The sequence below is a fragment of the Pelecanus crispus genome, chromosome 17 (genome assembly GCF_030463565.1).
Source record: "Pelecanus crispus isolate bPelCri1 chromosome 17, bPelCri1.pri, whole genome shotgun sequence".
Taxonomy (NCBI): Eukaryota; Metazoa; Chordata; class Aves; order Pelecaniformes; family Pelecanidae; genus Pelecanus; species Pelecanus crispus.
In genome coordinates, this window is record NC_134659.1 from 695,866 (window position 1) to 722,376 (window position 26,511).

The 26,511-nt window shown below is 44.0% G+C and overlaps 1 protein-coding gene across 1 annotated transcript; it reads right to left on the reverse strand.

Annotated features, from left to right (window-relative positions):
• Positions 1-3,354: 3,354 nt before the first annotated feature.
• LRIG2 (leucine rich repeats and immunoglobulin like domains 2) lies at positions 3,355-26,206 on the reverse strand. The gene is made up of 18 exons (XM_075722238.1): positions 26,164-26,206; positions 20,342-20,413; positions 19,807-19,881; positions 19,179-19,313; positions 18,523-18,666; positions 18,249-18,392; positions 17,491-17,634; positions 17,066-17,209; positions 14,226-14,306; positions 13,312-13,383; positions 13,104-13,172; positions 11,508-11,671; positions 9,992-10,312; positions 8,789-9,070; positions 7,521-7,970; positions 6,891-7,040; positions 5,325-5,606; positions 3,355-4,699 (listed from the first exon to the last, which is right to left on the reverse strand). Exons 3-18 carry the CDS (start codon positions 19,875-19,877, stop codon positions 4,470-4,472), a joined length of 2,883 nt encoding a protein of 960 aa, XP_075578353.1. The 5' UTR covers positions 19,878-19,881; positions 20,342-20,413; positions 26,164-26,206; the 3' UTR covers positions 3,355-4,469.
• Between the last annotated feature and the right edge of the window lie 305 nt (positions 26,207-26,511).

A 26,511-nucleotide genomic window follows, 5' to 3' on the forward strand; every position in this document is an offset into this window, starting at 1 on the left:
CGGTACTGGCACCGGAGGAATCCCTGGTTACCAGGCTGTGAGCTGACGAGTACAGACGTGCAGAGAAAGGGCAGCCCTTTAACTCGTGCTATGAAGGGAGGCAGCAGAAGTAATGACATTTGCTTACAGCCTGGCTTTGTTTTGTGGAAGTTTCAGCGTAGGTCCTACGGCCACGACACGCTCCCCTGCGAGGCCACGAGGAATCAGGCATCACTGCCAAATGCGCCGCATGCTGCCACAGAAAACCAGGCAGGGACCCGAGGCGAGGCTGCCAGCGGCACCCCCGGCCTCTGCCGCAGAGCCCGCTCCTACAGCTGCCAGCAAGGCAGGAGCCTCCGCGCAGGCCGGCTGCCGCTCCCGGGAGCTGCACCGGGGGCTGCTCTCGGCCAAACCAGCCCCCCTGGGCAGCCCCTGCGCCGGAGAGGAACGCCCTGCGCCGGAGGCTCTCACGTGCCGTGCTTCAACAGCGGCGTGCCAAGCCGGGTGACTAACTCTCGCATGTCAGGCTGCGCGTACACCCCGCTCTCGTGAGCCACGCTTTCCTTGGGTGCAAACTTCACTTGTCAGCAAGAACAGAGGACGAGGCAGCTCACAGGAGCGCGGGTTAACTTGGGAAGAGCTACACAGTGCTGAGAGCTGAACAGGTAAAACAGTGAAGCATATAAACAGAGCACAGGAGAGCAAAGGTGATTAATTATCAGAACATGAACCAGCACAAGGATACAGCGGTAGAAACAGAGTAAGCTATTCAAAGGAATAAAAAACCCCCAAACTTACGCTGGCTTTGAGGAGGGATGGTGGCTGGTAGGCATGCACCTCTCCCCTCCTGCAGCAGCTATGTGGGTGCATGCTCTCACCAGCTCATTTGTGCTGACAGCCTGTTGCCAGAAAGAAAATCTCTTTGGTACTTCGAAGGATCCAAATAGCAGGAGGACAGCATTGGGAGCACAGCGATCTGCGAGTTGCCTGGCCCAGAGTCAACAGCACTGCTGGAGAATTACCCGCACATTTTCAGAAAGGGGTACAGGGTGTTTCCTACTGGAAAACTGCAATAAGAATACAGAATCTGAGAATGGGTGAGGCTGGAAGGGACCCCTGGAGGTCACCTTGTCCAAAGCTCTGCTCAAGCAGGGGCGCCTGGAGCCAGCTGCCCAGGAACACGTCCAGAGGGCAAAGCTTACTGCATTTTTCCCTATGAAAATTAGGTATCATGGAAGAAAAATGAATTATTTAATCTGCAAACTGACAAAGTTACACTGGATGCTCAATGTATATAGCATTTTATTGAATGAAGGTATATTACAATAGACAAACATATATTACACATGCTATACAAAATATACATTCTTATGTGAAAAAAATATAAATAGACACTAGGAAATAGCAACAGGGAACAAGAGCAGCTTTGCTCACAGTGTCTTATGAACCCCCAGTTCCTATACTGTTAGTACTTTGGCATTGATTGAAGAAACTGTCGGTGTTCACTGAAAATGGAACGGCCACCCTGCCCTCTCTGCACCTCCTGGAGGAACGGGGGAAGAAGAGACACCTGATTTTTTCTGCAAGTCTGCCTAGGAGGCTTTTCCACAACGCTAAGCACAGCAAGGTGTTCACCTGCGTACAAGCTTCAGCTATTTACAGCCAGCTTATGGACTTTATAGAGATACCATTGCTCATGGAAGGATGCAAATGTCCTGATTCATAATGGCAGCTTTTATAGGTCGATATCTCACAGAAATGGCTTCAAGAGCTAGCATTTCAGTTTGTTCTGGTGCAGACAGCATTAAAGCCTTCGTCACCTTACCTACCTAAAGGGAATTCAATCATGCTAAGGAGTTGTGCCCAAAGTACACCTAAGGTCTGGACATCAACAGCTGTACCACGACAGAGCTGTATTAGCTCAGCTCCACAAAAGAGGCTGAAAGAAAAAGTGACAAGCGTTTGCCAAATGGTGATGGGAGACAGAGCAGCAGTAGGGCTGCTCTTTTCCTGCTAGTGGGAAATCGTGGCTCTGCACGTGCCAAGCAGCACTCTGCCACGGCAGCCGGTGTGAGTATCTGGAGAAAGCAGCAAGCACCCAAACGGAAGAGACTTTGCTACTGCTGCTGTAGTTTCATGACCTGACCTTTCTCATCTGGATTTAAACTGACAGTACTGGGTTCCTACAACAGAGATAACGTTGGATTGAAAATAAGCACCATGACTTAAATGCTGCCTGGAAAGGAAAAGCCTGGAGGAAATAAAAACAGAACGGAATGAACTTAAGATTCTGCTTTTAGCATGTATGTTATTAAAACATTTCAGATGTCAGAGCCCAAAAAGAGTTTAACACACCTGTGTTTCTCTACTTTATCCAAAGGTCAAGGACAATTGGATCCTCTTCCTACTAAAGCTGCTGGCTATCAAAGCAACCACAGTTGGTTTGAGAGCATGGTAAGAGCCCTCGATAATATTTGCTCATTTGCATAGATCTGCCTATTCTTCACGCCTGAAGAGCTGTGGGAAAACAATTGTTATTCCCAGTGTTTCCTCTCTCATTTACTCAAATAATCCACAGTCTGAAAAGTTTCAGCTGTGATTCTGCATGACTGCATCTGATCCTTCATTCACACACCCTTCTATCTAGGAACGGCTCAACGGGCAGTCTTACGTACCTCTCTTGGGCCGGTCCAGAAAGGTTTTTCTGTCTTTATAAAAATACACCATGCAGCTGTGTTCATTTTAGTACATATCCTCCAAATTGAAAAAATGCAACGACTAGGAAGCCCCTTGCTCTTCAGGTGTGAGCATACAGCCTAATGTTGAAGCACTCCAGTGCTGAGCACAATATACTTGCTGAAAACCCATCACTGCCGACTCTTTAACCCTGCCACAGAAAGATGCATTTTCCCAGAAGAACGAACTTTTCAGAAAAAGTCTTTATAATGTTCTTCCTCCTAATTTTGTCAGGCACATTCCACTGTAACTAATGAAGTTTGCATTTCCTCTGTCTCAGCAAGTACTGGATTTTCAATATTGAGCGGTTCCCTGCATATTGTTTAATTTCTCACCTGCCAAATATTTAAACATTTTGGCCACACTGAGGTCTAGGGAACTATTAAAGAGTTCAACAGAGCAACAAGTTTGCCTGATACTTTATGACAGAAAAGGACACAAGTGTTTTAAAACTAAATAGGCCTCTTGGCTGTGCAGAAGAAACAGAAAATCCACAGTATAGCTCACTGAGTATTCATCAAGTGATCTCGCAATTTATCAGATGCTTTTCATCACAACATTCTTTGAAAAAGTTCCCTTAACCGTCAGCTAGGAAAAACACATGGAGACCTCTCTGCAACATACCCACAAAGGCTTTTTTTAAAGATAAAAGCTTAGACAGACTTCCAAAACAAACCACTCAAAACCCCCATCTTATACCTATTTTATCAGATGACCAGAAGGAAACATTTTGTGTACTGTTATTTTTCTTTGCTATTTACAAGAACTTCTGGGAAGTTGCACACTACAGCCTGGAATACAAGCTAACACTGCTTGTTGATGCAGGGTCTGTTGCACTTTCTGCTCTACTGGACAAGGTGGGTGCCTAATAGAGAGATTCAAGAGCTCTCTCAACACTGAAATGGGTCAAACTTGGAATTCTGCTAATGTCATGAAATGGATCAGCTTGCAGTCAGGTCAGTCAGGCTTAATGCATACAGAGTTGTATCTAACAATGAAATTCATCAATATCACAGTTTCACCACATACCTATAGTAAATTCATTTCTTTCCAAAACGAAGACAGATCTATCCCCTCAAAAACAAGCTTTCAGTCTCACAAAAAAAAAACACCCAACCCATATGGCTTGATATGCAGCTGTCAAGACTAACAGTATGATACATACTTTGGCATAATAAAAAATATATTTACATTACAGCCAACACATTTATATGCTTAGTGTATACAAAATATTTATAAATGCAAATTTATTTACAACTAGAGTCCATTATTCATAGGAGAAAACAAGCCCCAAAGTTAGACTGGTAACAGACGCCTGCCAACAGTCTAAGGAACAAAAAGCTGGCCAAGAGTTTTATGCTTATAATTACTGGGGAATTCCATGAGGAGGCCCTGAACATTTGTTTTCAAGCAGACAATGCAGTGTGAAATAGCTATGCATTCTTGAGAGATTTTCAAAGCATGCACCAACACAAAGGCTGCTTCCAACATCAGAAAATCCATGTCTTAATGCTATCCTTGTGGACATCACTAACCATCCATGTGTTCTGTTGCACATTCCCATTTTCCAATACACAGAAATCCAAGGAAAAAGGGCTTGTGCCACCTCCTCCTAGGGAGTCTGACTCCGCTTAGTCAGCCTGTAATTGTAGACACACATACACAAGCATCTTTGGCCTTGGGGTTAGTCCTGAGGTAGTAAATACAAAAAGTCAGTTGATACGGATTTGCTTTCAAGGCTTCATTTTAGTGTCTTACGTGGTTTCACTATAGTCATGAATGTTCCGTGTCCTATTAAAATCAAAGTTATGTTCACGTAACCTGTGGCAAGGTCTGGGTGAAGCAGCTTGTTCCCGGTCACTGTCAATAATGCCCTCGCTTCGAAGAGGTCGTGAGGTCTCACGGGCTGACTGCTGATGCAGAAAGTGCGAGTGAGAGTGTGCTAGGTCTTTGTTTACTCCCCACAAAGGAATCTGAAAGGGTTCTGAGGAAGAAAATTAAAGATGAACAGAAGTGAGTTCATGACAAACACACTCAAATTTTACACAGATTTGAGTTGTGCCACTCAGCAGTAACAGTCTTTCTAGGGTTATTTTCTCTATTTTTGAGAGCATATTTGACTGGATGCTCTCCCCTTTCAGCAATCTGTTACAGTAACCAGAAACAACACACACAGTTTCAGTGTGAATTTTTAAAAAGGCTGCCTGGAAGAAAGTCAACATAGAAACAATCAATTTAGGAAAAAAAGTATCTTCTGGAGTTCTTTGAAGCTCAGGCCAGCTCAAACTAATTGAATTTCCTATGCGAAGCTTTAACTCCTGGCTAATAGGCGTCCTTGAAGCACATGCAAGGGATCACATTCCACAAGCTTTAAGAGATGAACTGCAGATTAAGAAATACTATCTCTTTAACGTCACCCTCTTCAACTCTTGGGTACTGGATGCAAACTGAGGGCTAGTTCTGAGAACAGCTCGTTAATAAACAGATGAGTTACTCCACAAACTATGGTCACTGGAAGAATTAGCTGTATATCAATAGTGAAGAGCACAAGGAAGGCCAGAGTTATCAGGGAATAAAAAGCAACAAGAGGGAAAAAGGGGACAACTCACCATTAATCTGCTGGGAGGAGACTTTCTTTTCACTTATTTTGTCATGGTTGGTGAGGAAGACAGACATATCTCTGTCTGCTAAGAGATTATCAAGAGTACTGGTTTCATGCTGGGTGCGTGCTGTATACGTTTCCTTAGGCATCTGCACCATGAGATTAGGGAGAGTTTGATCCAGGGGGTCCTCTTCTGTGATGTAGGCATAAGGACAGTACTCTCGTGTCCTGGAGTAGATGTTTGCATTGTCATAGCAGTCCGAGCAGATCACCAATGGTGCTGCACCACCTGACAAATACGATGAAAAAACAAAACACTCTCAAAGAGGATATGGCTGCTTGATTTCCAGACTTTCATGTCTTAGCATGATCATGTATTGCAGCGGCACAGTTTGAAGGGCCTTTACACAGTTAACATGGCAACAGAGTACTCAGCTTGACTGTTTACTGAAGAAGTCACATGAGAAATGCTCTAGGTTCACAACCATCCAAATTCTCAACAGCACTGAGGCTGAACGGGGAAAACCATGGACATGACCAAGAGAGATCTCATGTTGGCTCTCCTGTTTCAAAGGCAAAAGAGTTCCATGCAGGTCTAACCAGCTTGGGCACCAGGCTGAAACAGCTCTGGAATCAAACCGGGACACCTATCCACATCGGCTTTGCTCTTGTACCAGACTTGTACCCTGCACGCCCACACACCTCAGACCAGACGATAAAGCGGTCATTGAGATGAGCTGCTTCTCAGCTTCCTGATACAAACTCTAGTGTAGCAGGACTACAGACTAGAGGGAATGGATCACGGGACAGATGTGAAAAAAACCTTACACTGAAGGATCACTTTTGAAAGCCAGCCTATACAAGGATTGCATGGCTCCTCAGCACTTGGATGGTAGAAATAGCATCTCTATAGACTCAATGACAAATATCCTGAAAAGCATCCAAACAAGGCGGGGAAATAGCGTAGACCCTTTAGTTACAATTGGAGCAAGCGGACTGTATGTCTGGCAGAGGCAGTAATTTTATGCCAAGGACAAAAGGTACAGCAAGTCATCATCCAAGTGAACGTTATTTCCACCTCCGTTGCCTGGACTCTTGAGATGCCAAAGGAAAGAAACAGCATAAAAATCTACCTTGACATTTAACCTAGGAATTCTCTAACGGCATCCCCACCTTGCTGAACAGATCGCAAACCCTGAAGCAAAGAGCCTCTGGAGGGAACCATACTACTGTGGCACCTGAAGGACAGCAGTCATGACACCTACATGCAAAGGCACTCATAGCAGATGTGAGCCCAGGCGTTGCTGGACCAAAGATTAAACAACACACATGGACTGAAGAAGCCTTGATAGCAGAATATAAACAAACACTAGAAGAAAAACAGGAGATGCCTCAAACGAAGAACGATCAATGGAAATTTTTGGATCAAGCTGAATTCTTCTCTGGGAAAAGTCACCTTTGGCGCTAATACGCAGTACTACCCTGCACTGTGCAATACTGCTGCCAGCTACGAGGACCAGACTGCATTGGCACCTGCTGAAACACACGTAATACACGCGAGGGCTTTGCTTACCATCTGTGCCTTTATGCACGTAGCTACCGGCTGGAGGCATGAGCTGCTGATGGCTTCCTGCCTCTGAGTTACTGTAGCCCTCCTGAGGCTCTGACAGAGTTCCTTGGGAAGACAGATAGCTGGGAATGTCTGCAGGTAGGTTCATCTCCTCTGCAAGGCAGAATTAACGTTGATGATGTTAACAGCTAAGTGTGAAGATTTCAAGGTAGTACCAACACTATTACCCACGTCATCCAGAATTTCAACTCACATATAGTTTTCTTTTTTCTACCTCAGTGATTAAAAATCCATGTAGCTAATTCAAAGCTAACAGGGCCGGAATGGAAATTTACACACATTATTCCAGGTCCTGAAAACATTTGTAAGTTTATTCAAATATTTATTTCCAAACTTTACTGTTTTCTCTCAATGAAAAACAAATCTAGTGTATAAGGAATAAAATTAACACACTTTTGATATTTAAAAAACCCCACTCTAAAATGAAAGAATTTGAGCGGATCCCTGAAGAGATTTTAGAAGGAAATCTTCAGTTCTTCAATGTTATCATCCATAATGAAACCAGAAATTTCACCATTCTTAACAAGTGTTTTGGATTAAAAACAGGGCTGAAGACTTGCTTTTGCACTTTACCTGTGTTAGTGATGCTGTAATCTTCACTCTTCCTTCTCATGTGGTAAATCACAATAACCCATACCAGGGAAGTTCCCACAACACAGCACACCACGACAATAATCACAATGCCCACTGTTGTCCAGCCATCCTCCTCATGGACAAGGCCGCTCTGGGAAGAATCACAATTTGGGGAAGCCAGGACATTTAGGTAAATATGGCCACGCTCAGTGCCCAGCGTGTTGGACATAATGCACGTGTACTTTCCAGCATCCTCTAGTCCAGCATCCACAATGATAAGGAGTTGATTTGCTGCAGCAAAAAAATGCCGCTCTGTGACTGTCAAAGGGCCATCGTCTTTAGTCCAGTTGAGGCGAGGGGCAGGGCTGCCACCAGCTATGCATTGCAAGACAGCGGTTTCACCTCGGGTTACCGTTCTGTCTTCCAGGGGCCTAATGAAGGAAGGAGTTTCTGTGATAGCGGAGGGAAAAAAAAAATTGTAAGTTAACTTCATTGTGCAACACCAGTGTGTACTCCATGATATTTAAACATCTGATCTTACAACCTGAACCTAAACTTGAGCAATGAAACACAGGATTCAGGAAATCCTGCGAGTTCAGCTCTTCTGTGAATCACTGCAGCAAACACAGGTACAAACACCCCCAAAATTATGCTAGCCACAGTCTGTTTTATGTATTCCAATTCTGAATTTGCATGTGACCATAATGTTAAAAGCCAGTGTCTTCAAAAAATACTGCACTCTAGAAGGAACTGTCCTTCCATTATTACTCAGCATAGTTCACGTTACCTGCCACTAAATTTGTTCTGCGACAACACAAATTATCTATCTAGCCTACACTGCTGGATCGAGATATGCCCCTCAGTTCTCTCCTGCAAAGATCCTACTAACTTCAGGGGTCAGCACTGCAGCTTAGCTTCTAAAGCTTCACTGTTGAAAAATCATGTCAAGTGCTGCATTCAAATGCCCCAAAACCATACAAAGCAGAGATGCTGCTTCAGAGGCAGCATCCTTAAATTTAAAGTTTGGTTTTTTTTTTTTTTTTGGGGGGGGGGGAGGGGGGCAGGGTGGGGAGCAACCATGGGGAGAAAAAAGTCTTCTCTTGTTCCTTATTGCAGAATTCTATCTACAGCTAGAGGAAGAGGAAACTGCGCTCTTCGTATTTTAACTTCACTCTTTAGGACTTAAGCTTGCTACTTCCAGATAAGCTACACTACCCCTGCAGAAGTGAAGCAATCCATACGCAAGCACAGATTAGCACGCCACTCACCTAACACAGTCAGCGTGGCATTTGCTGACAAACCGCCCGCAATGTTTTGTGCCATACAGCTATAGATTCCCATGTCTTCTATTTTCACATTTGCAATAAAGAACACATCATCCTCAGGCATGACGTGCATCCTCCTCTCTCTTGCAGCAGGGAAGTCTGTGCCACCATCTTTCTGCCAGGAGATCTGTGGAGTAGGGTGGCCCTCTGCAGCACACTCCAGCCGGGCCATCGCCCCAGTGCGGATAGTAAGATCCATGGGGGTTTTCAGGAAAGAAGGTAGCTCTGGATCAAAGGAGACAGTTTCAGTATTTTCAGTACCAGGGAAAAAGCAGCAAAAGCTCCCCAGCACAGAGAGTATCTGAAAACAAACAAATCTGAAACACACCTGTAGTTCTCCGTAAGAGAGAGCATTCTTCTGAAGAACTGCACAAATTTTCAGTGGTCATTTCTAAGAGCCTATCCTCCAAATTTAAATAAAGTATCTACAGTGTTCATTTAAGATGATCTGAAGAACAACATTTCTCATGGGGAAAAGACAGGGAAAAGGTTTAGCCTTCTTCCTAAGCCCTTTGTCACACTTTTTCTTCCCTGGTAATAGGGAAGGTGGACTTCCATTTCATGAGTCCAAGTCTGCATTATCTGTCCCGGACAAGCAAAAGCAACACAGGCACCTCTGCTCTCGGGTACAATGGGGATCAGTGGTCTACTGACTGATGTGCACATTGTCTTCTCCCTTCCCTCAAGCCAAAATAAATAGAATCATTATGGCTAAAACCAAAGGACTTCATAATCAATTCTTTTCAGAGTTTGTTCCCAGTCCCACAAGTTATTTTTAGTTGAATCTTCCCTAGCTTTACAAACACATGGGAAAGGTGCTTAGTTCTGAAGAGACAGCAGAGGGAGCTTTTCGTTTAAGAGACTTCTACCTCTATTTAACTAGATGAACAACTAATTGAGTTATAATGAAAGCATGGGAGATATCTGCCCCTTTTGAAAAGCGAACAGAAGGCTTTTCACTCACAAAAAAAAAAACCAAACCCAACTTCTTTCCTGCTTTATAAAACGATGTTTGATACTTCTAAATACCAGTGAGACAGTCTTGCAAGACTATTTTGGGCCAGCTCTAGTGAAAAATAGACTTACAGCTATTTAAATAAAGCTTTAGGTTAAAAGCATTTCTCCTTTTTTACCATGATTGCTTACCATTGACAGTCAGCTTGGCTTTGTTGGAATAATTGGAGCCAAAGTGATTGGTGACGATGCACTGATACTTTCCTTCATCAGTGAAATTCACATTGAAAAGGTGCAGGACAGTGGTATACTCGACCACCTCACCACTTTGCTGCTGATATCTGGCAAAATTCTCAACCTCTGCATCATACAATACTTCACTGTCTTTACGCCAGGCAGTGGACATGGGTGAATCACTGCTGCTCACAGCAGTACACGTCAGAGTCACATTCATGCCTCGCAGAGCAATTGTGGTCTCAGGATGAACTCTTATCTGCGGCTTAGGGAAATTATCTGAAAATAAAAGCACCAAGATTAGTTACTTTCCTCTTCAGCTTCCAATTAATATTGCAAGAAAACTCACTGAAAAGACAATGCAAGCAGAAAGCAAGCTTTAGGAACAGATGTCCTGCTTGATGTGCACATATTCAGCTGTTTTCAGTTGGAAATCAAGCTGCGAAATAGGATTAGAACCACACATAGGCATACAGAATAAGCACTGAGAACAGTCAGCGTAGAAGCGTGGTCTTGAGCAGCACACTGCATTTTATACAACTCTCTGGAACTTGCTATATTTAGATCACACACAAAAGCCGTGCTCGGCTGAAGAGCTAGGCTATTTTACGAAGGACTGAGACTTATTTTCAGATAATTTAAATATCTTGAAGAGCCTTTACGTTCTACAAATACAAAGCATAGCAAGCTGGCAGTTCACTATCTCATACCACTCGAGGAGAGTTATTTCAGTACCTATTATTTCAGCAAAGACATTCTCGTAGGCACACACAGCGTTCGGTCTCAGGCACCACGGTGGTGGTATTAGAATGGAGAAGTGGGTGCTTGTGCTTACATGATAATTATTGTAGCCTTTACCACCAAAAGAATGAAAGAATTGTGTACACACAAGTAATGCTTATCAGATTGCTCACCCAGAAAACGGAACATCGGACTATTTCCAGGCCTGCCACAGACTTCACACATGACTCTGGGCAAAGTCTCTCAGTTTTCCATCTCACAGTTTGGTTACAAAAATATGTCTGAATACGGCTTATGTCTGAAACTGTGGTGGCAGAGACCAGATGAACATTACAGATATGGAGCACCAGAAAACGTGCCAGAGTATTAACTACTCTAGCCTTGCTGGTATGGACAAGAACCAAGAAGGAAGCGTCAAACAGCCCTTCCAAAGCTAGAGGCATTCATAAGCAGGGAGAATAGAAGCACAATCACTTTTTAACAGTAACCTAAATGAAAAACAATGCAGTCTCACAGAATTACTCCCTCGGTGCTCAAATAGAACAAAACAGAGCAAAGAGAGACAGAATTAAATCCCAAACTCCAAAGCAGACCCGGTGATGTACACAGGCCCACGCGTGCATCATGGCCAAGACCAAGCACCTCCAGCAGCGCTTCAGCCTGATGTCGGGAAGGTACCTGCACAGGTTTGTGTTACCATCTTTGTATATCAAAAGTCATCAAAAATACGAACCACAGACAAAGTCATCAGGGTCCACACTGAGAAGGCTTTGTCCTGCTAACCACTCGGGATGAGCACAGCTAACGTTTACAGCCTGCTGTAAGTGGCTGCCAGTGAGCCACTGCGGCAGCCATTTCAACTGGCAGTCACAAAGCAAGCTGCTAGTGTTCAAAATTCTGCAGAAACAAGGCAAAATAAAAGTGTGATTAAAGTTTAGTATTTCACATTCCCACATGTGATTCTATGTCATTTCATGCAGCAAAACAACTTAAAGCATATATGTTCAGAAATTCCAAGATTTACAGTATTCTTTTAAGCCTATGGGTATTTATTATAAAATGTCAGCTATATATGCTATAAACAATCCAGAAAGACCTTCTTTCTAAGTCAGCATTAAAACCTTACATTTCTTTCTAATTCTGAAGAAAATAACCTTGGATTTTCAATTTCTAAAAAAAAAAATTAAGCCTGTCTTTACAGTTATCCCATCCCTCTTTAAGGCAATTAAAAGGAACATAACACTGCAGAGCCGCGCTAGGTCTCAAACTGAACACACTTGCCATTATGAAATGCGTGTAAGCCTCAATATTCATTTTCATGCCAGCTAATAAATATTTAAGAATGACAGCGATTTGTTTCATACAGGTATCTACTGCAGATTGTTTTCTCTGCTCCACAGAAAAACTGTGAGCAGGAAACAGTGATGGGTCGCTTTTTCCACCACCTCCTGCTTTCAAAGTTTCCCGAATATTATCTACGAGTATGACTGGCGAAAGCCCAGCATTTTAACAGCAAGTGATCTGCCACTCGATGAATCCAGTAGTGAGAAGGAAAGGCACACATACAAGCCAGGATTCCATCCTGCTGTTTCCCCATACATACCAATGATGCCTCACTTTTAAGATACATTAGAGAAGGCAATGAAAGTCCTATCTTTAATACCTAAAATGCATCTCCTCAAACCGGTAGATTTTGCAAACTAACAGTCCATCTGGCCAAGATTAACTAATTCAGTAACAGTTTTAAAACAGATTACACAATATTCAGAGACTTTCTCATAGAGATGACCGCGTTACAGTAGGATTAGTCCTAGGTGTGAAGGTCACTTCGCATTAGAATACTTTAAATGTCTGAAGATCACAAGAGGCTCTAGCAGCTTAAGCATCTGCTGAGCAAGTAAAAATTCTTGTCTAGCTGTGAATTTAAAGCCTTTCCCTAGCCCCAAAAATGAAGACAAAATGCAGCATTTGCTACCCCCCCTGAAAGATTCCTGATGACCAATTTCTTTTATTCACTGTCTACATGCTAGTGTGTACTGAGTTTGCTGCAAAATCGTAACATATGGAAAAACTTAATGGTTCAGCACTGCAAGAAAAGAACTATTTTCTACTAATTGCAACTAAGGAAATGAAGGTGCAGATTTTATGAAACCTTAAATCTAAGTATACTGCTACTGACTTTGAGTCGATAATATATCAGCATTACTTTAAATATTTCATGATGAAAGCGGACACAGTTCAGTCAACTTCAGCCAATCTTACAATGGCTGAGGGATTCTTTACAAGGTAGGACTTATAAAGAATCTGTAAATAATTGTCATGAACTTACAGCTCCTTCAGGTGAGCCTGGGCAAATGCATTTTCTTGGATGGACATTACTGCATTGTTGCTTAAATCTCTGTAAGTTAAGCAAAGAGAATAATAAGGGGTAAGTATGATTTCATATGCTACCTTCAGTTACATTCTTGAAAATTTGACAGAAAATACAGGATTGAAGTTGACAAATAATTATAAGTTCTACAAAGTAAAGTACTTACAGATGTTCAAGTCCTTCAAGACCAGAGAATGCTTTTTTGGTAATTGTCTTAATCTGGTTTCCTTGCAAGATTCTGAAAGACAAAGCCCCCCAAACCCAGAAACCAGTCTGAATGTCAATATGAGTTCACAAATATGACCCAGAAGAAATTCCCTATGATGTTTAACTAAATTGTTTCTAATTCTAGTGAACTAAAAGATCAAATACTACTTTTTGAGCTTAAAGGCTCAACTAATTTTCCCAAGAACAAGGTTTCTTTTCCATTCTTAACTTAGAGATTCAGGTTAGAGATGTGTCAGAAGATAATTTAAGTCAGCAGAATGAAACTGTGATAAGTAGAACTTGAGAGTGGAGCAGTAACTTCCTAATACCAATCTGCCACAATCACATTAGTTCCTGAGACTGCACCCTCATACCAAGCTATTTGTTATAAGCAATGTCTGTAGCTCCACAGGATAGAGCTTCCTACAGAGCACACGGCACTGGATGAAAAGTGCATAATCTAAGTACTGAAAAGCTGTTGACTCAAGTGTTTCATATTTGCTTTTTTTTTTTTTTAAAAAAAAAAAAAAGCACTAACTTTTACCCAAACTAAAGAAGCACAAAAAGTGACAATCGCCACAAAGCAGGACTGGGCTATTCAATAATAAATGCGGTCAAATATTTATGCTTAATTTCTTCAAATTGGTGCTGCAAGGTGATCCAATGCTACACAGATCCGACGCTCCTGACCATGGAAGCCAAGCCTGTATCAAGAGGTTGTAGCACAGAGGTGGAAACACACTGAATACAGCCGCCAACTAGAAAGGCCTTCTGCCTCCTGTAAATTGATTTACAATTACTTAATATTTTGCACTCTCCCTCTACTCTGCGTGCCTAGGAAGTACTGTCATTTCAATGGTTTGTAATACATACAGTTTATCCAGCCTGCTGAGTCCCACAAATGCTTCATTTGCATCTTCTATGGCCCAGGAGATCTCATTGTTCCGCAAGTCCCTGCAGGAGAAGAGCCTTCCTATAAAGAAGCCTTGTGACATCATCACGACCACCGCTAGCGGTGAGCTAGGGAAGAGAACTTACTGTTGCACAGCCTGCTATGGTGTCCTGGCACAGTGTCACCTGGAAGGTCTCAAATCTTTTATAAAACTAAGCTTGTCAGAAGATGAATATTCCATTTCAGAGATGCAAGAGAAAATAGAATTGTTCGAGATCAGTGCCGCAGACAGAACCACAAACAAATTCTGCAGTACACCTTCTTGATGTGGTATTTAAGGAAAGACCCAGTCTGACTAGCACTCGTCATGTGATGGACTATTTACCAGAAGCTGGGAGAGGTTCCTGAAGCAAGTTGGTTCATGTAAGTGAATTAACCAATACACTAGCAGCATTAATCTTCCTGAGTAACAGGCTTATAATAGCATTTGCATATTAAGAGATTACACACAGGTTATAGCGTAAGGTTGCCAGGCACAAAGTAGAAGATTTACAGAACGAAGTCGATATTCTGCTCACAAATCTCGTTACCAGCTAATGGGATTTCTGTTTGACCTCTGCACAACATTTTGGCTCCTCATGTAGAAGAGCAGTCTAAACAGCAAAAGCAATATAGCAAGATGGTTCAGAGAGGATTAGATGCTTTTTAGAGAGAAGGAGAAACAAATTCAGTTGCATTTCTAGCCTGAATAGCGTGGACTGAGCCAAGAGTTTCCGTCAAAGCCACAATTTTCATCTGTTTTGGTACAACTGTGCGCAGAAGTCTCTGCAGACAGGAGTGTGTTTAAAGGAAGATACACCAATAAAAAATAGTCTGTGCTGCATTTTACCAGATACTATATGCATCAGCTTGATGGAGCTTCCAAACAAGTCAACTGACACAGAAAGCAAACTACATAGACAGGCAATTGCATACATCATCTCATACAAACGCTTCTTTCCTTGTGCTAAGGATGGAAAAATGAAGTATCTACTTTCCCTTGGGCGAGACTGTAAATTGCGTAGAACACCATCCTGGAAGAGCACTGGATCAACCTCCAGGACATTGTCAGCGGTAACATTATTTTCTTATTTTTCTTACTTTGAAATACAGAAGTCTTGTTCTTTACGCCATGCAGCAGTCATTTCCACAATTAATACATATATACTTTAAAGTTTAGGACAAAAAGAAAAGAACTCTATGATTCATGCATCACAAGGTCTTAACAAATATGGCCTTGATACTTGCCACTTTAAGTATTTTCCGCTTTGAAAATTATTCAAGCTAAGGTACTGGACATGGATGTGATCTAATGAGAAGAATGACTAGATGAATAATACACCAAATTTATTTCCAGGTTGCTAATTCTTGTGATATGAAACTTGTTTCTAGAATTACCTCCAGGTACGCTTCAGAATTTTAGACTGTGAATGCTAGAGGGGTATCAATGCCAAGCTACTTAATGTATTATGAAGTAAATAATGCAGTAAGATGTAAAACTTCAGTGCTATTCTTAGATACACCTTTAATCCTACCTCGCTTTTATTACCTTGTAGTTAATAGACAGCTTTTACCGTTTATTCTCATTAAAGCTACATTGCAGAATAGTGGCAGGAGCTGAACTTGGAGAAATATTTACATCAGCCTTAACATTGAAATAACCAGCATACAAGCAACAATGGAACTAATCCGACAGCAACATGGCATCTCTTGTTGTTTGAAGTATTTTTACACTCCACTACTCAGACCACTTAGCAAAATGAGTGAGCGACCCAAAAGAAAAGCCCCTCATTGCGCGAGCTGAGGAATTGGCTCCTCATGCTTGGCTGGGCACGAATGCTTGGAGCCTTGCTAATCACCACGGCCTCGTCCTGCACATTCCAACCCTGAAGCAAATGGCCAGCCTCTCAGCTGCTGACGCCCCTGAGGAGCCCAGGAAAACCTACTAATTAATCTGCTCTTGTTCTTTTTCATGCTACTCTAAATCTAAGAAATTAGTTTTAATTATTTAATTAAAAGGTTGCATTAAGGTTAACAGAATATGACTGCTTACATAAATCTCTCTGGTGAGTTTGCTTATTTAAGCATTTATTTAATGAACTGACAGAGGGGTTATAAACTTTCACTCCTTTCCCAACTACCATTGTTTAGTATGATTACAACTGTTCAGATCTACTTGGGACACTTTTTTTTTTTATTAAGACCCAAGATTGAGTCTTTTCTTGTCAGAAATATCAAACAGCTGCACTGCTACGAAAGGTGCTGGCAAGAGCAGAGCTGTGCCCCTGACAGCAAGAAGTAATCCTACAGCTCTCCCACTCGCCATGCCTACGACTTCGGCACACAAGCAGGCCGGGCTAGACCATGCCTTCTGCAACCGAAAGGATTGACTGCGGGGTTTCTGAGGTTCCAACTCTAACAGAACCATCAGGAATGAAGAGAGGTCCAGGCTGACCATTCGCTCCACAACTGGCATTTATGCCAGCCGACTATCCACACCTTCTCAGCACTGGTTTGACATGCAACTGGGCACTCAAGGTCACCAAGCCACTGTTTCTTATCGCCACTAGAATTAAGTGGTTGGTTTGTTTCGGCAGGGCCAGAATTCTGTTATTGTGGCAGACCAAAAGATTATCAGCCCCACCACACCCGCAAGCAGGACAGCACACAACAATGCCAAACCACTGATCCTGGGTTTGCATAGTGCAATATTCATTATCTTTACTTCCAAGAGCTTCACTGCATTAAACAGAGATTTTAACTAGAAGTTTTCTGTACTTACAAGGTTCGAAGATTTGTCAGACCTCTAAACACGCCATCAGCAATGTGACTAATGTGATTGTCACCCAGGTTTAGTTTCTCCAGTAAACCAAGTCCCACAAACGCAGACTCCTTGAGGCGAGTTAGATGGTTGTACGACAAGTCTCTAGAAACATTGAACATGCACTTTAAAGGCAAGTAGAGGGGGGATTAATTATGAAGATACTATCAAACTTGATTAACTATTGAGTTTTGATTAATTTCTCTAACAGAACACTTATAAAAATAAGTAAAATACACAGCATTACCATGGGCCTAACAAGAAAATTGAGTACTTCCAAAGTACTCAACTACCAAAGGAAGCAATTCATTCTTGCTACATACGTGCCATCCAATCTGTTATTGCAACATTACAAAATCCCCAATGAAAAGCAGCCCAGGACTTACAGCTCAGAAAGTCTTTGGCAGAACTCCCATGCATCTGGACTGATCCTGTTAATGGCGTTCTGGCTAACGTAGAGTTGTTGCAATGTCCGCAGACCATACAGCCAGCCTTTGTTTACTTCTGTTAAGTTATTATGTTCCAGTTCTCTAAGGAATTAGAAGGAAAAACATTTGCCAAATAGATAATCAATGAAACATGTATTTACAAAATTTCACCTTGTGGATCTCAAAATTATTTACTAACATTAAGCCTTAGGCAACCTGAAATGCACGATTATATTCCGTCCACTGAAACCAAAAGAGCAAACAAAAGTGTAAGAACTGAGTAACTCAACAAGAGCTGCAGTATCCAGTGGCAGGAGCAGAACTGTAATCTCTGTTCTCAAAGATTATTTCTTTTTTAAAAACCTTTTGCTAACACTGCATGGCACACCCCTGCACTATCTCTGTCAAACAGTCACACAACAAAGAACCATCCCATGTTATGGGGAGTGCAAATGAAAACCAGCAAAAAGCAACCTACGGAGTCAAAGCATTCTTGATCGCCCAGTGGGAAGAAGTTGGGGAGAGAGCCAATATCTTTCCACCTCTGAAGTAACCAGACACGGTATCAAAATAATGGGAAAATACAAATCTGTAAACTCATTTCCTGTGCTGCTCATCAATATCTCAGCACAGCCTTGATGTAAGGGAAGCCATACAGGACACAACCCTCCACAGCTAGAGTCCCTAAAAGAAATTCCATGACCAGGCATACTCACAATTCTTCTATATTACCCAGGCCAAAGAATGCTCCATCCATTAGTCTGCTAATCCCATTGCGCTGCATTTTCAAGGATTTTAAGGATTCCAGCCCTTGGAATGTGAGACTTTCCACTATTTTAATCCGGTTCCTTTTCAGTTCCCTTAAAGATAACATTCAAATATTAAGATGTCTTTTGATAAGCACCACTTTGCGAAAGTCAAGAACACATACTGAGATGAACAACACAGCTGTAAACGCTACGTTTTTAAGCTTTCAAGACTGCTACTTACAGAAACTGCACGTGAGGCAACTTGAAGATCTTCGGTGGAATCACACTAATCCTATTTCTGTTCAGCTTTACCACCATTAGTGAGCTAGATAAGTTATCAAGACAGCCCACTTCTAGAGTAGTTATTCTGTTGTTACTCAGATTCCTAGGGAAGGAAGAGGAAATGAAGCCTTTCGGAGCACAGAGAGTTTTATGAACACAACTGCACCAGCACTTCAGAGCGATCACTTTTTATTAAAACTTGTTCTTTGTGAAGTCACATCAGAAATCTGAATTCTGGTATAGCAAACTAAATAATTTTTCCCAAAGGAATCAGTGCTAGGAGCTGATTTTTACTGCATGCCCATGCTTCAGTTAGACATGGCCAAAACAATTTACTCAAAAGGGTCAGAAATCATTCCATGTCCCTTGCTGGCTGAAGTACCTGCACTTTGACAACAGCAGTTATTGTTTTCCATAGTATTTGAGAAAATGCAATACAGATTGGTATGAAAAGTATTTTATTTCAAACACACTTGTAGCTACATTGAGCACTGTTACCAGTTCAAAGCCACGCAAGGCTGCCTACTTTAAGGCAGTAACTTAGAGTAGATGAGGCCTTCAACATTATTGTTGTAGAGCCAGGAATCCCAGACATAACAGATCACTCATACTTACAGGTACTTCAGTTGCATCCGTGGAAAAGAAGAAGCTTTAATTTCCGAGATAAGGTTAGAACTAAGATCTAGATTTTCCAATGAAAGGTAAACTTGGAGTTGCTCAGCATTTATTTCTGGAATGGTATTGTGTACCCTGAAAAATACCAGCAACAAATATGATTATCAAAACATGCCATCCTTCAAGGTGCACAGCTGAAACAGCTGTAAGATTCTGTATATCAATGTTCTTAGCAAGCGTCTTAAATGGGGCATGTAGCACACTTCAGAGTGTTAATTCCTAAAGCAATACTGAAAATCCAAGAGCTATTTGCCACCTTGGCATATGAATAGATTCAAATTCTGGGGCCTGTAGTTGGGCTGTTCCTTGTGGGAACTGCCATTCCTAGACTGAATCCCTCCACTTCAAAGCTGCCTGCCTTGGTTGACTGCATTTTATTGGTAATTTAGGGTGACTTGATTGTCTGATTTGTATTTCTTTAAAGAGGGCTTACATATTCCCTAAAGCACTTTAGATGAGTAGTATTTCAAGACAAAAGCAGCTATGTTTTCCTACAACTTGATAGCAGAACTCTAACACAATTCTCCCATTTGTTAAACGAGAAAAAGGCAGACAAGCTATTACTTACAATGAGAGAAGAGTTATATTAGAAGTCATTTCTCCGAAATACGGAATTTCACTTAGCTCATTGTAATTCATTTTCCTTAGAAAAAAACAAAAAAAGATTACTGGCACTTCAAAGAAAAGAAAAACCCTTCTGTACACAGCATAAATAACTTGTATCACAGAACACATTTAACAAAAAGATTCCCTAAAAGCTTAAATACTGATAATTTGAACAATTTAATAGCGAAGCACACTAGGTTTTACCATTCGCATGGATATTATTGCCTCTCTTTAACTTAGAATCAGCTATAGTCAAAACAAATGTCTCATTTCTTTTTAAAAATATTGGTCTTCTAACCTTTTATGAAAAAGTTTTCTGCTCACAAAATATCAGTTTTATATATAAAATGTGCTGCCAATACAGAGCATCCATTTTTAATTAAACGGCACTGAATATTTCTACAAGTCAGACCAGATATCTAGACATGCAGTGAAATGTACCAATTAGAATTAGGTACAAAATCTTCAGAGTTTATCCTCATAAAAAAACAACTTACACTTCTTGTAGTGTATGAACAGACAAATCAATGCTCCAGTTGGACGACAATAAATGATTATGACTTAAATCCCTAGAGAACAAAGAGAAAAGTTATTCTGGCTCCTGGAATTAAAAAAACAGGCACGTTTTATGCAATCTAAAAGTTTTAAACCATATTTTTGATACATACAATTCCTCCTTTGCCAAAGGAAAAAGATGTTCTAGCTTGTTCTAGTGGTCATTCACAATAAAAGTCTAGACAGTTCTATTTCTCTGTTTGAATCAAATAACTTTGTTAAAAAGGCTTCTTGAAAGAAAGATCATGTGTGATCAGAGCATTTTTCCTTTAAATCATAGCTTTATCTACAATGCTTGCCTATCACAAAAAAGGAAAACTTCTTCCAGGGACACGAAAATCTTTCTTACAAAATCCTCGTTGTTGAACTGTTTTCTGTAGCAAGGATCCCCATTCTCTCAGCCTGCCCAGCTTTTCAAAGCAGCTGACTAGTCAAGGCAGGCTTATTTTAGAGGAACAACATACACACAATTACCAAACAAGCTGGAGGGGAGAGAAACACCAGGCTGGGAAGCTTATAGAAGGCATGCTTTAGTGCCAGTTGGTTTTGCTTATAGAAAACAAATGCGGGAGTTGGATTGTTTCAACAGGCAAGAGAGTTGTTAAATCTGTTTTTAATGCCTACACTGGATGTTGATGCTCTTCCCATTGATTTAACTTTAAAGCAGGACTTTGCTTTTGCCTTGGACTTGGTGCATAAGACATTATAAGTAAAAACACATCCACTTCTGAGAGCTAACTCTTTGGGCACCGACTACCTCCATTTTGTGACGAGTCAAACCACGACCCAAAAAAAAGGAGGTTTACGATGGAAACCTGCTTCTAGCCATACCAGCGAGGAGAGACAGACGTCACTCCACACAGCAAAACCAACCCGTCCTTTTGATGCCTTTCTGGCGCGAGTCCCGAAGGGAGACAAATCCCCAAAGCTTGTGCCGACAGCCCAAGCCATTCGTGTGTTGTAACAGGCCCGGCACCACCACAGGGTTTGCAAAGTACGACCGATACCCTCACCACAGGCAGAAAACTGTTGATATAACAGAACGCTGCCTATTAAATCAGGAATTCTGCCTCTGCTAGCTAGTTGTGCCCGCCTGTCAGCAAGGCATCACGCTTCTCACTCCATTTCCAGCTCTGACATCGAGCACGGAGCCATAACGAGCGATTTTCAGCAAGAGCTGTTCCCCTTCTGATGAGCTCCTGCGTCGCTGATTCTCTTTCACGGTACAGAAGTAACACTACGCATTTACTACAGCTAGTTTTAAGATCGTCAGGCAGGCTGCAGCTATGCCGACACAGGAGACACAATTATCCTTTACGAACGAAGCTACCATGTATCTGTTAAAAAGGTTAAAATGTAATTGAGCACAGTTAAGAAATATTTCCACTGAAGTCAGGGCACCATGTGCTCCTCTACCCTTGCCCTGGGCCTGCGGTCGACTTCAGCTGCGCCGAGGGTCGAACCCGTACGCGCGTGAAGCTGCCCAAAAACCACGACGAGGGGAAGACAAGAAATTGTACTGGTGCCCCTGCCGAGGGAGGGGTTGCAGTACAAACGTAGCCCTCGACGAGTACCAGCAAGCGTCCGTCCGCGGGTGTTAATGCTGTCAGGAGAGCCCTCCACGCAGGAATGACTTGCCGATAACCAGAAGACAACATGAACAGGATTTATTCACCCCAGTGCTCTCAGCACTACCAATACACTGTTAATCAGCCAGACCAGAATCTACCGGGAGAGAGCAAGGACTTGACAGACTGTCCTTAACTTCCACTCGGGCTCAGCAATAAAGATACCATTCTAGCAGTGAATTATTAAAATCCCGGGTGTCGTGGCAAGTCAGACGGTTGTTAACATAGCCTTCCAATTACATCAAGATGTAAATTATACAGATACAGCAGCAAACAGGTTTGCAAACAATTATTTATTCCTACAATTAAAAAAAAGACTCAAGGGAAGGCGGAGAAGAGAACAATGCACACGCAGCCACTGAACGCTACTCTGCAGGCCCGCTCCCCCAACAATTAAGCCCATCCTACATGCCGGTAACACAAAAACAAGCGAGTACGACCTGCTCCTAGAGCAGCCTTCCCGCGTCGGGGGGGCTGCGCGTTCCGGACACCCTCTCGGCTGCCTGCGTCCACCCTGCGCACCGCGGCCGGAGCCCGCCTCGGCCCCGGGGCTCTGGGCACGCTGGAGGAGCCAGCACGGCCCGCGGGAGCCCCCAGCCACGCTCAGTGGAGCCCCGATCCCAGATCCCAGGGGAAGAGTCCTTCCTGGATCTTCCAAAGCCGCAGGCACCCAGCCAGGGCCGAGGCGGCCGATTCTTGGTAACAGTGGGTTTAACCAGACCAGGGAGTGCTAAGCCACGCTATTTCCAAAGGACCCGAGCACAACCCGCAGAGGAAGGATGAGACAACGGACACAGGAGATAAGACCACACTCAAGGTGTCCAGGTACTACACCGATGAGCAAAACCATGCCCACGGGTGCAGAGCCAGACCAACCTGTGCGTCAGGCACGGTTAGCGGGCGCTGACAAAGATCTCGGGAGTCAGATTAACATGCAAAGAAAACAGAAACTTGATTTTTCTAAGGCCTTCAGGAAGAACAGAACAGAGTGTTTCAGTTGGAAGGGACCTACAGCGATCGTCTCGTCCAACTGCCTGACCACTTCAGGGCCAAAAGTTAAAGCAAATTATTAAGGGCATTGTCCAAATGCCCCTTAAACACTGGCAGGTACGGGGCCCGGGTGACGAGGATCCGCTAGCATTCAGGTACCCCCCCCAGAAGCCTACTGTCTTACTAAGTTAGAAATTAAGATTTTAATTTAGAAAGCACAGGAAAGTATTTTTCTATTATTACTCAGATTTTGACTATAACAAAGTCTGCATTAACAATTAGTCCTCTTTCAAGAAGCTGGGTATAGTTCATACTTAAAACAATTCTGACATTATTTATATCTAGTTACTGTTACGGATGCTTTTCTTTTTGAAGCAGACTGACTGATCATTAAATCCAAACTGAAATACATCGTCTGATTTTCTGTGTTTATAAATAATTCGGTCACACAGCTAAGATTTCTGCTATCATGCAGAACCAGATATAATACCTTGGCTTTAAAGAAGCCAAAACTGAAGAACTCGTCATTTTAGAAGCACTTGCATTTTTACTGTGAGGCCCATGCTATGCGAGATACAGAGCAGATATGCAAAATTTGTATTTTAGAGATTCAGCTGGTATTGTATATAAAATCATCTAAACATTCATTCTGAGCTGAAGTGCTATTCATCTCTTAAGTAAATAAACCAGAACATACACACCAAATTGATTACTGTATACTTAGCCCTGGAGAACGATCTTAATTCAGCCCAGCTGAGCACACCCTTCCTCCCCATGGCACCGTGCTGGCACAGGTGCTGACGCAGCAACGCAGCCAGCCGTGAGCTGCAAATACACAAGCTCACCCAAAAAACCTGTTGTGAACAGAACTAGCTGAACTAATTAACTGATACCTAGTCTACTTTTATTCATCATCTCCCTGATTACCAGCATATATAAACACACCTTCAGGCACTCATATAAGACTGGAAGGCAGCGACCACCAGCATCGTGCTTCCCTTTCCCCCTGCAGATGACTGCCCTACAAGCAGGGCTCACATTCCTTGTTCTGAACGTAATGGTGAGATGCAGACACATCAAAAAATGTTCGCTAACTCTTTGACTTCCCTACCCTTTTCATCACCCGCCAGTTTATCCGCAAAACATATGTAAATTTAGCAGGAAACATGAAGTTACAGTTGCCCGAATACTTCCGTCATGAAAAAGAGTTCTGAAGGTGCTCTCCTGGCCTTATTAAAAACAAAAACCAAAACAAAATCAACCTAACACCCCCCCCCCCCCCCCCCCCACTGGAAACATCACCTGCAAGTAGTTTGAAAGAAAACCAAGAATTTTTAGTCCTCAAAGTTAGGTGAAATGATATCACAGAACTGAGAGGAAAAAGCACATCAGGAACTTTGTCATGCAAGAAAAATTAAGCTTTGATTAATTTTAAACAGCTTGTATGCATTATGGCTCGTTTAGATTCAGAACTGCTAGAGCAGTCCTAGAAGAAAAAATGTCATCCACACACACACACTTTGTGTGCCAAAATCCTGAAAGCCACAACAGAGAACATACACTTAATTATTGTTTGCAGCACGTCAGATTGCATAACGTAGCACAGCGCCAGCACCGCTTCTTCCCACTGCAGTTTGTGCCAAGCAGTTTTAAACACACCCTCTATCAGCTTGGGGAAAGATACAAGTATTTGTTGAAGCTTGAAAGCTTGCTCTCCAAACTGCGTGGATGTAGTTTTGCTTAGTAGCCACCTGATGAACTTGCAACTCGCTTTTCCAGGCCCTGACACCCTCCTTGACAAGGGCTAATGTTAAGATATCCTTGTACCTTTCCAAACATGGAAGGTTTCGGGGACAAGTTAGTTGTATTCCTATGCTGAAATGCACGTTGTCTCTTAAACATTTCCAATTGCTTACCATGCAGGGAAAGAAGAGAACTACAGAACCACGAAGGGGCAAGAGGGTGACAAGCTTCCTTAGATGTGCCCAGTTTTTAATACAGAGCAGAGTCTTGAGTCCTGCTAGGGGAATTCCTGGAGTTAATTGAACATTGGTTTAAATGTTTATACTATCTCCCAAAGGGGATTTTTTTTCTTGGTCTAGAATACTGTTATTTCTATCAACCGAGAAACATGATCACACCAAGAGGGCCCAAGAACTCCTCTGTGCACAAAAGTGGGTTTTGATGTCCCTCATACTTCAGCATCTCTTGCAGCCCAGTACACTGCAGCCAAAGGCGGCAAATGCAACACTGCCAGTAGCGGCCACGGAAGGATAAATGCGTACAGCCCTCGACCCCGCGTGAGCGCTGTTTAGCGCGTTGTCCAATTGAACTGCTGGGAGCAGAGACCAAGGGTGGGCGATGAATTGTTTTGCTGTTTTGTGGGGGTTGTTTTTTTTGAAAAACAACGGCAGCAAATGTCCAGGGGAGCCCGCAATGCTTTCCCCGAGGGAAAAGCAGGGAGTCGCTGAGTTGCAAAGCAGCAAAGGGACACAGAGGAAATCGGAAGCTGCAGGAACCGCCACAGCACACCGCGGAGCTCGGGGCTGGAAGGAACGTTCCTAAGCACGGTTGTGGGGGACTACGGCCTACAGCTTGACCTGAGAAAGCGTTAAGTCCGGGCTCGACCGGCACTACCGAACCTTCCACCAGCCACAGCCTGCTCCCGCTTCACGCTCCCCTCAAGCGTTACCGGCGCGCAGCAGGGGCGGGGAAGCACGGAACCTGCGGAGCACGGAGCCTTCCCGCGGGCGGCCGCCGGTGCCAGAGCCTCTCTCGCCCCACGCCCCCGCTCCTGCGAGCCAGGCTCCAGCGCTGCGGGCCCGCCCGCAGCACCGCCGGGCCGCACCGCGCCGCACCCGGCCGCTCCGGGCCCCCGACAGCCGCTCACGGCCGCCGAGCACCGGCTGCGCTTCACCGCCGGCCGCTGCGCCCCCCCGGAGCCACTCGGCGGCGGCCGGGAGGCCCGGCCAGGCCCCGGCCTCCTCGCACGGCGCTCCGGGCCCGCACCCCGCCGCCGGGCCCCGGCCCCGCGCACGCCCCCCCCCGCCCCCGCCGCCCGTTAGGCCGCGGCCTGCGCGCAGCCCGCCGCCCGTTAGGCCCCGCGGCCCCGCCGCGCCCCGCCGCCCGCCGCCGCGCTCACTCACAGGCCCGTGGTGCCGGCGGGCAGCGGCGGGATCCTCCGCGGGCCGGGGCCGCCGGGCAGGCGGTGCCGGCTGCAGTCCAGCAGGCCGCGGCGGCAGGAGCAGGGCGCGGCGCAGGGCTCGGCGGCGGCCGCCCGCGCCCACAGCAGCAGCAGCGCCGCCGCCGCCAGCAGCACCGGCAGCGCCCGCGGCAGCGCCCCGCGGGCGGCCCGCACGCCCGGCCCCGGCCCCGCTCCCCGCATCCCCCGGCCCCGCACCGCCCGCCCGGCCCGGCCGCCGCGCCCCGCCCCGCCCCGCCCCGCCCCGCCGCGCCAGCTCAGCGCGCAGACGGCGGGGGGCGGGGCCGCGCTG

Excerpts from the sequence above, each read along its gene's own strand:
- LRIG2 (XM_075722238.1), bottom strand. The coding sequence starts at position 19,877 with ATGAATTACAATGAGCTAAGTGAAATTCCGTATTTCGGAGAAATGACT. Across the intron at positions 17,635-18,248 it reads CTGGGTAATATAGAAGAATT|AGAACTGGAACATAATAACT; the intron begins GTGAGTATGCCT and ends CTAATTCCTTAG. Across the intron at positions 7,041-7,520 it reads TTACAGCATCACTAACACAG|AGGAGATGAACCTACCTGCA; the intron begins GTAAAGTGCAAA and ends TCTGCCTTGCAG.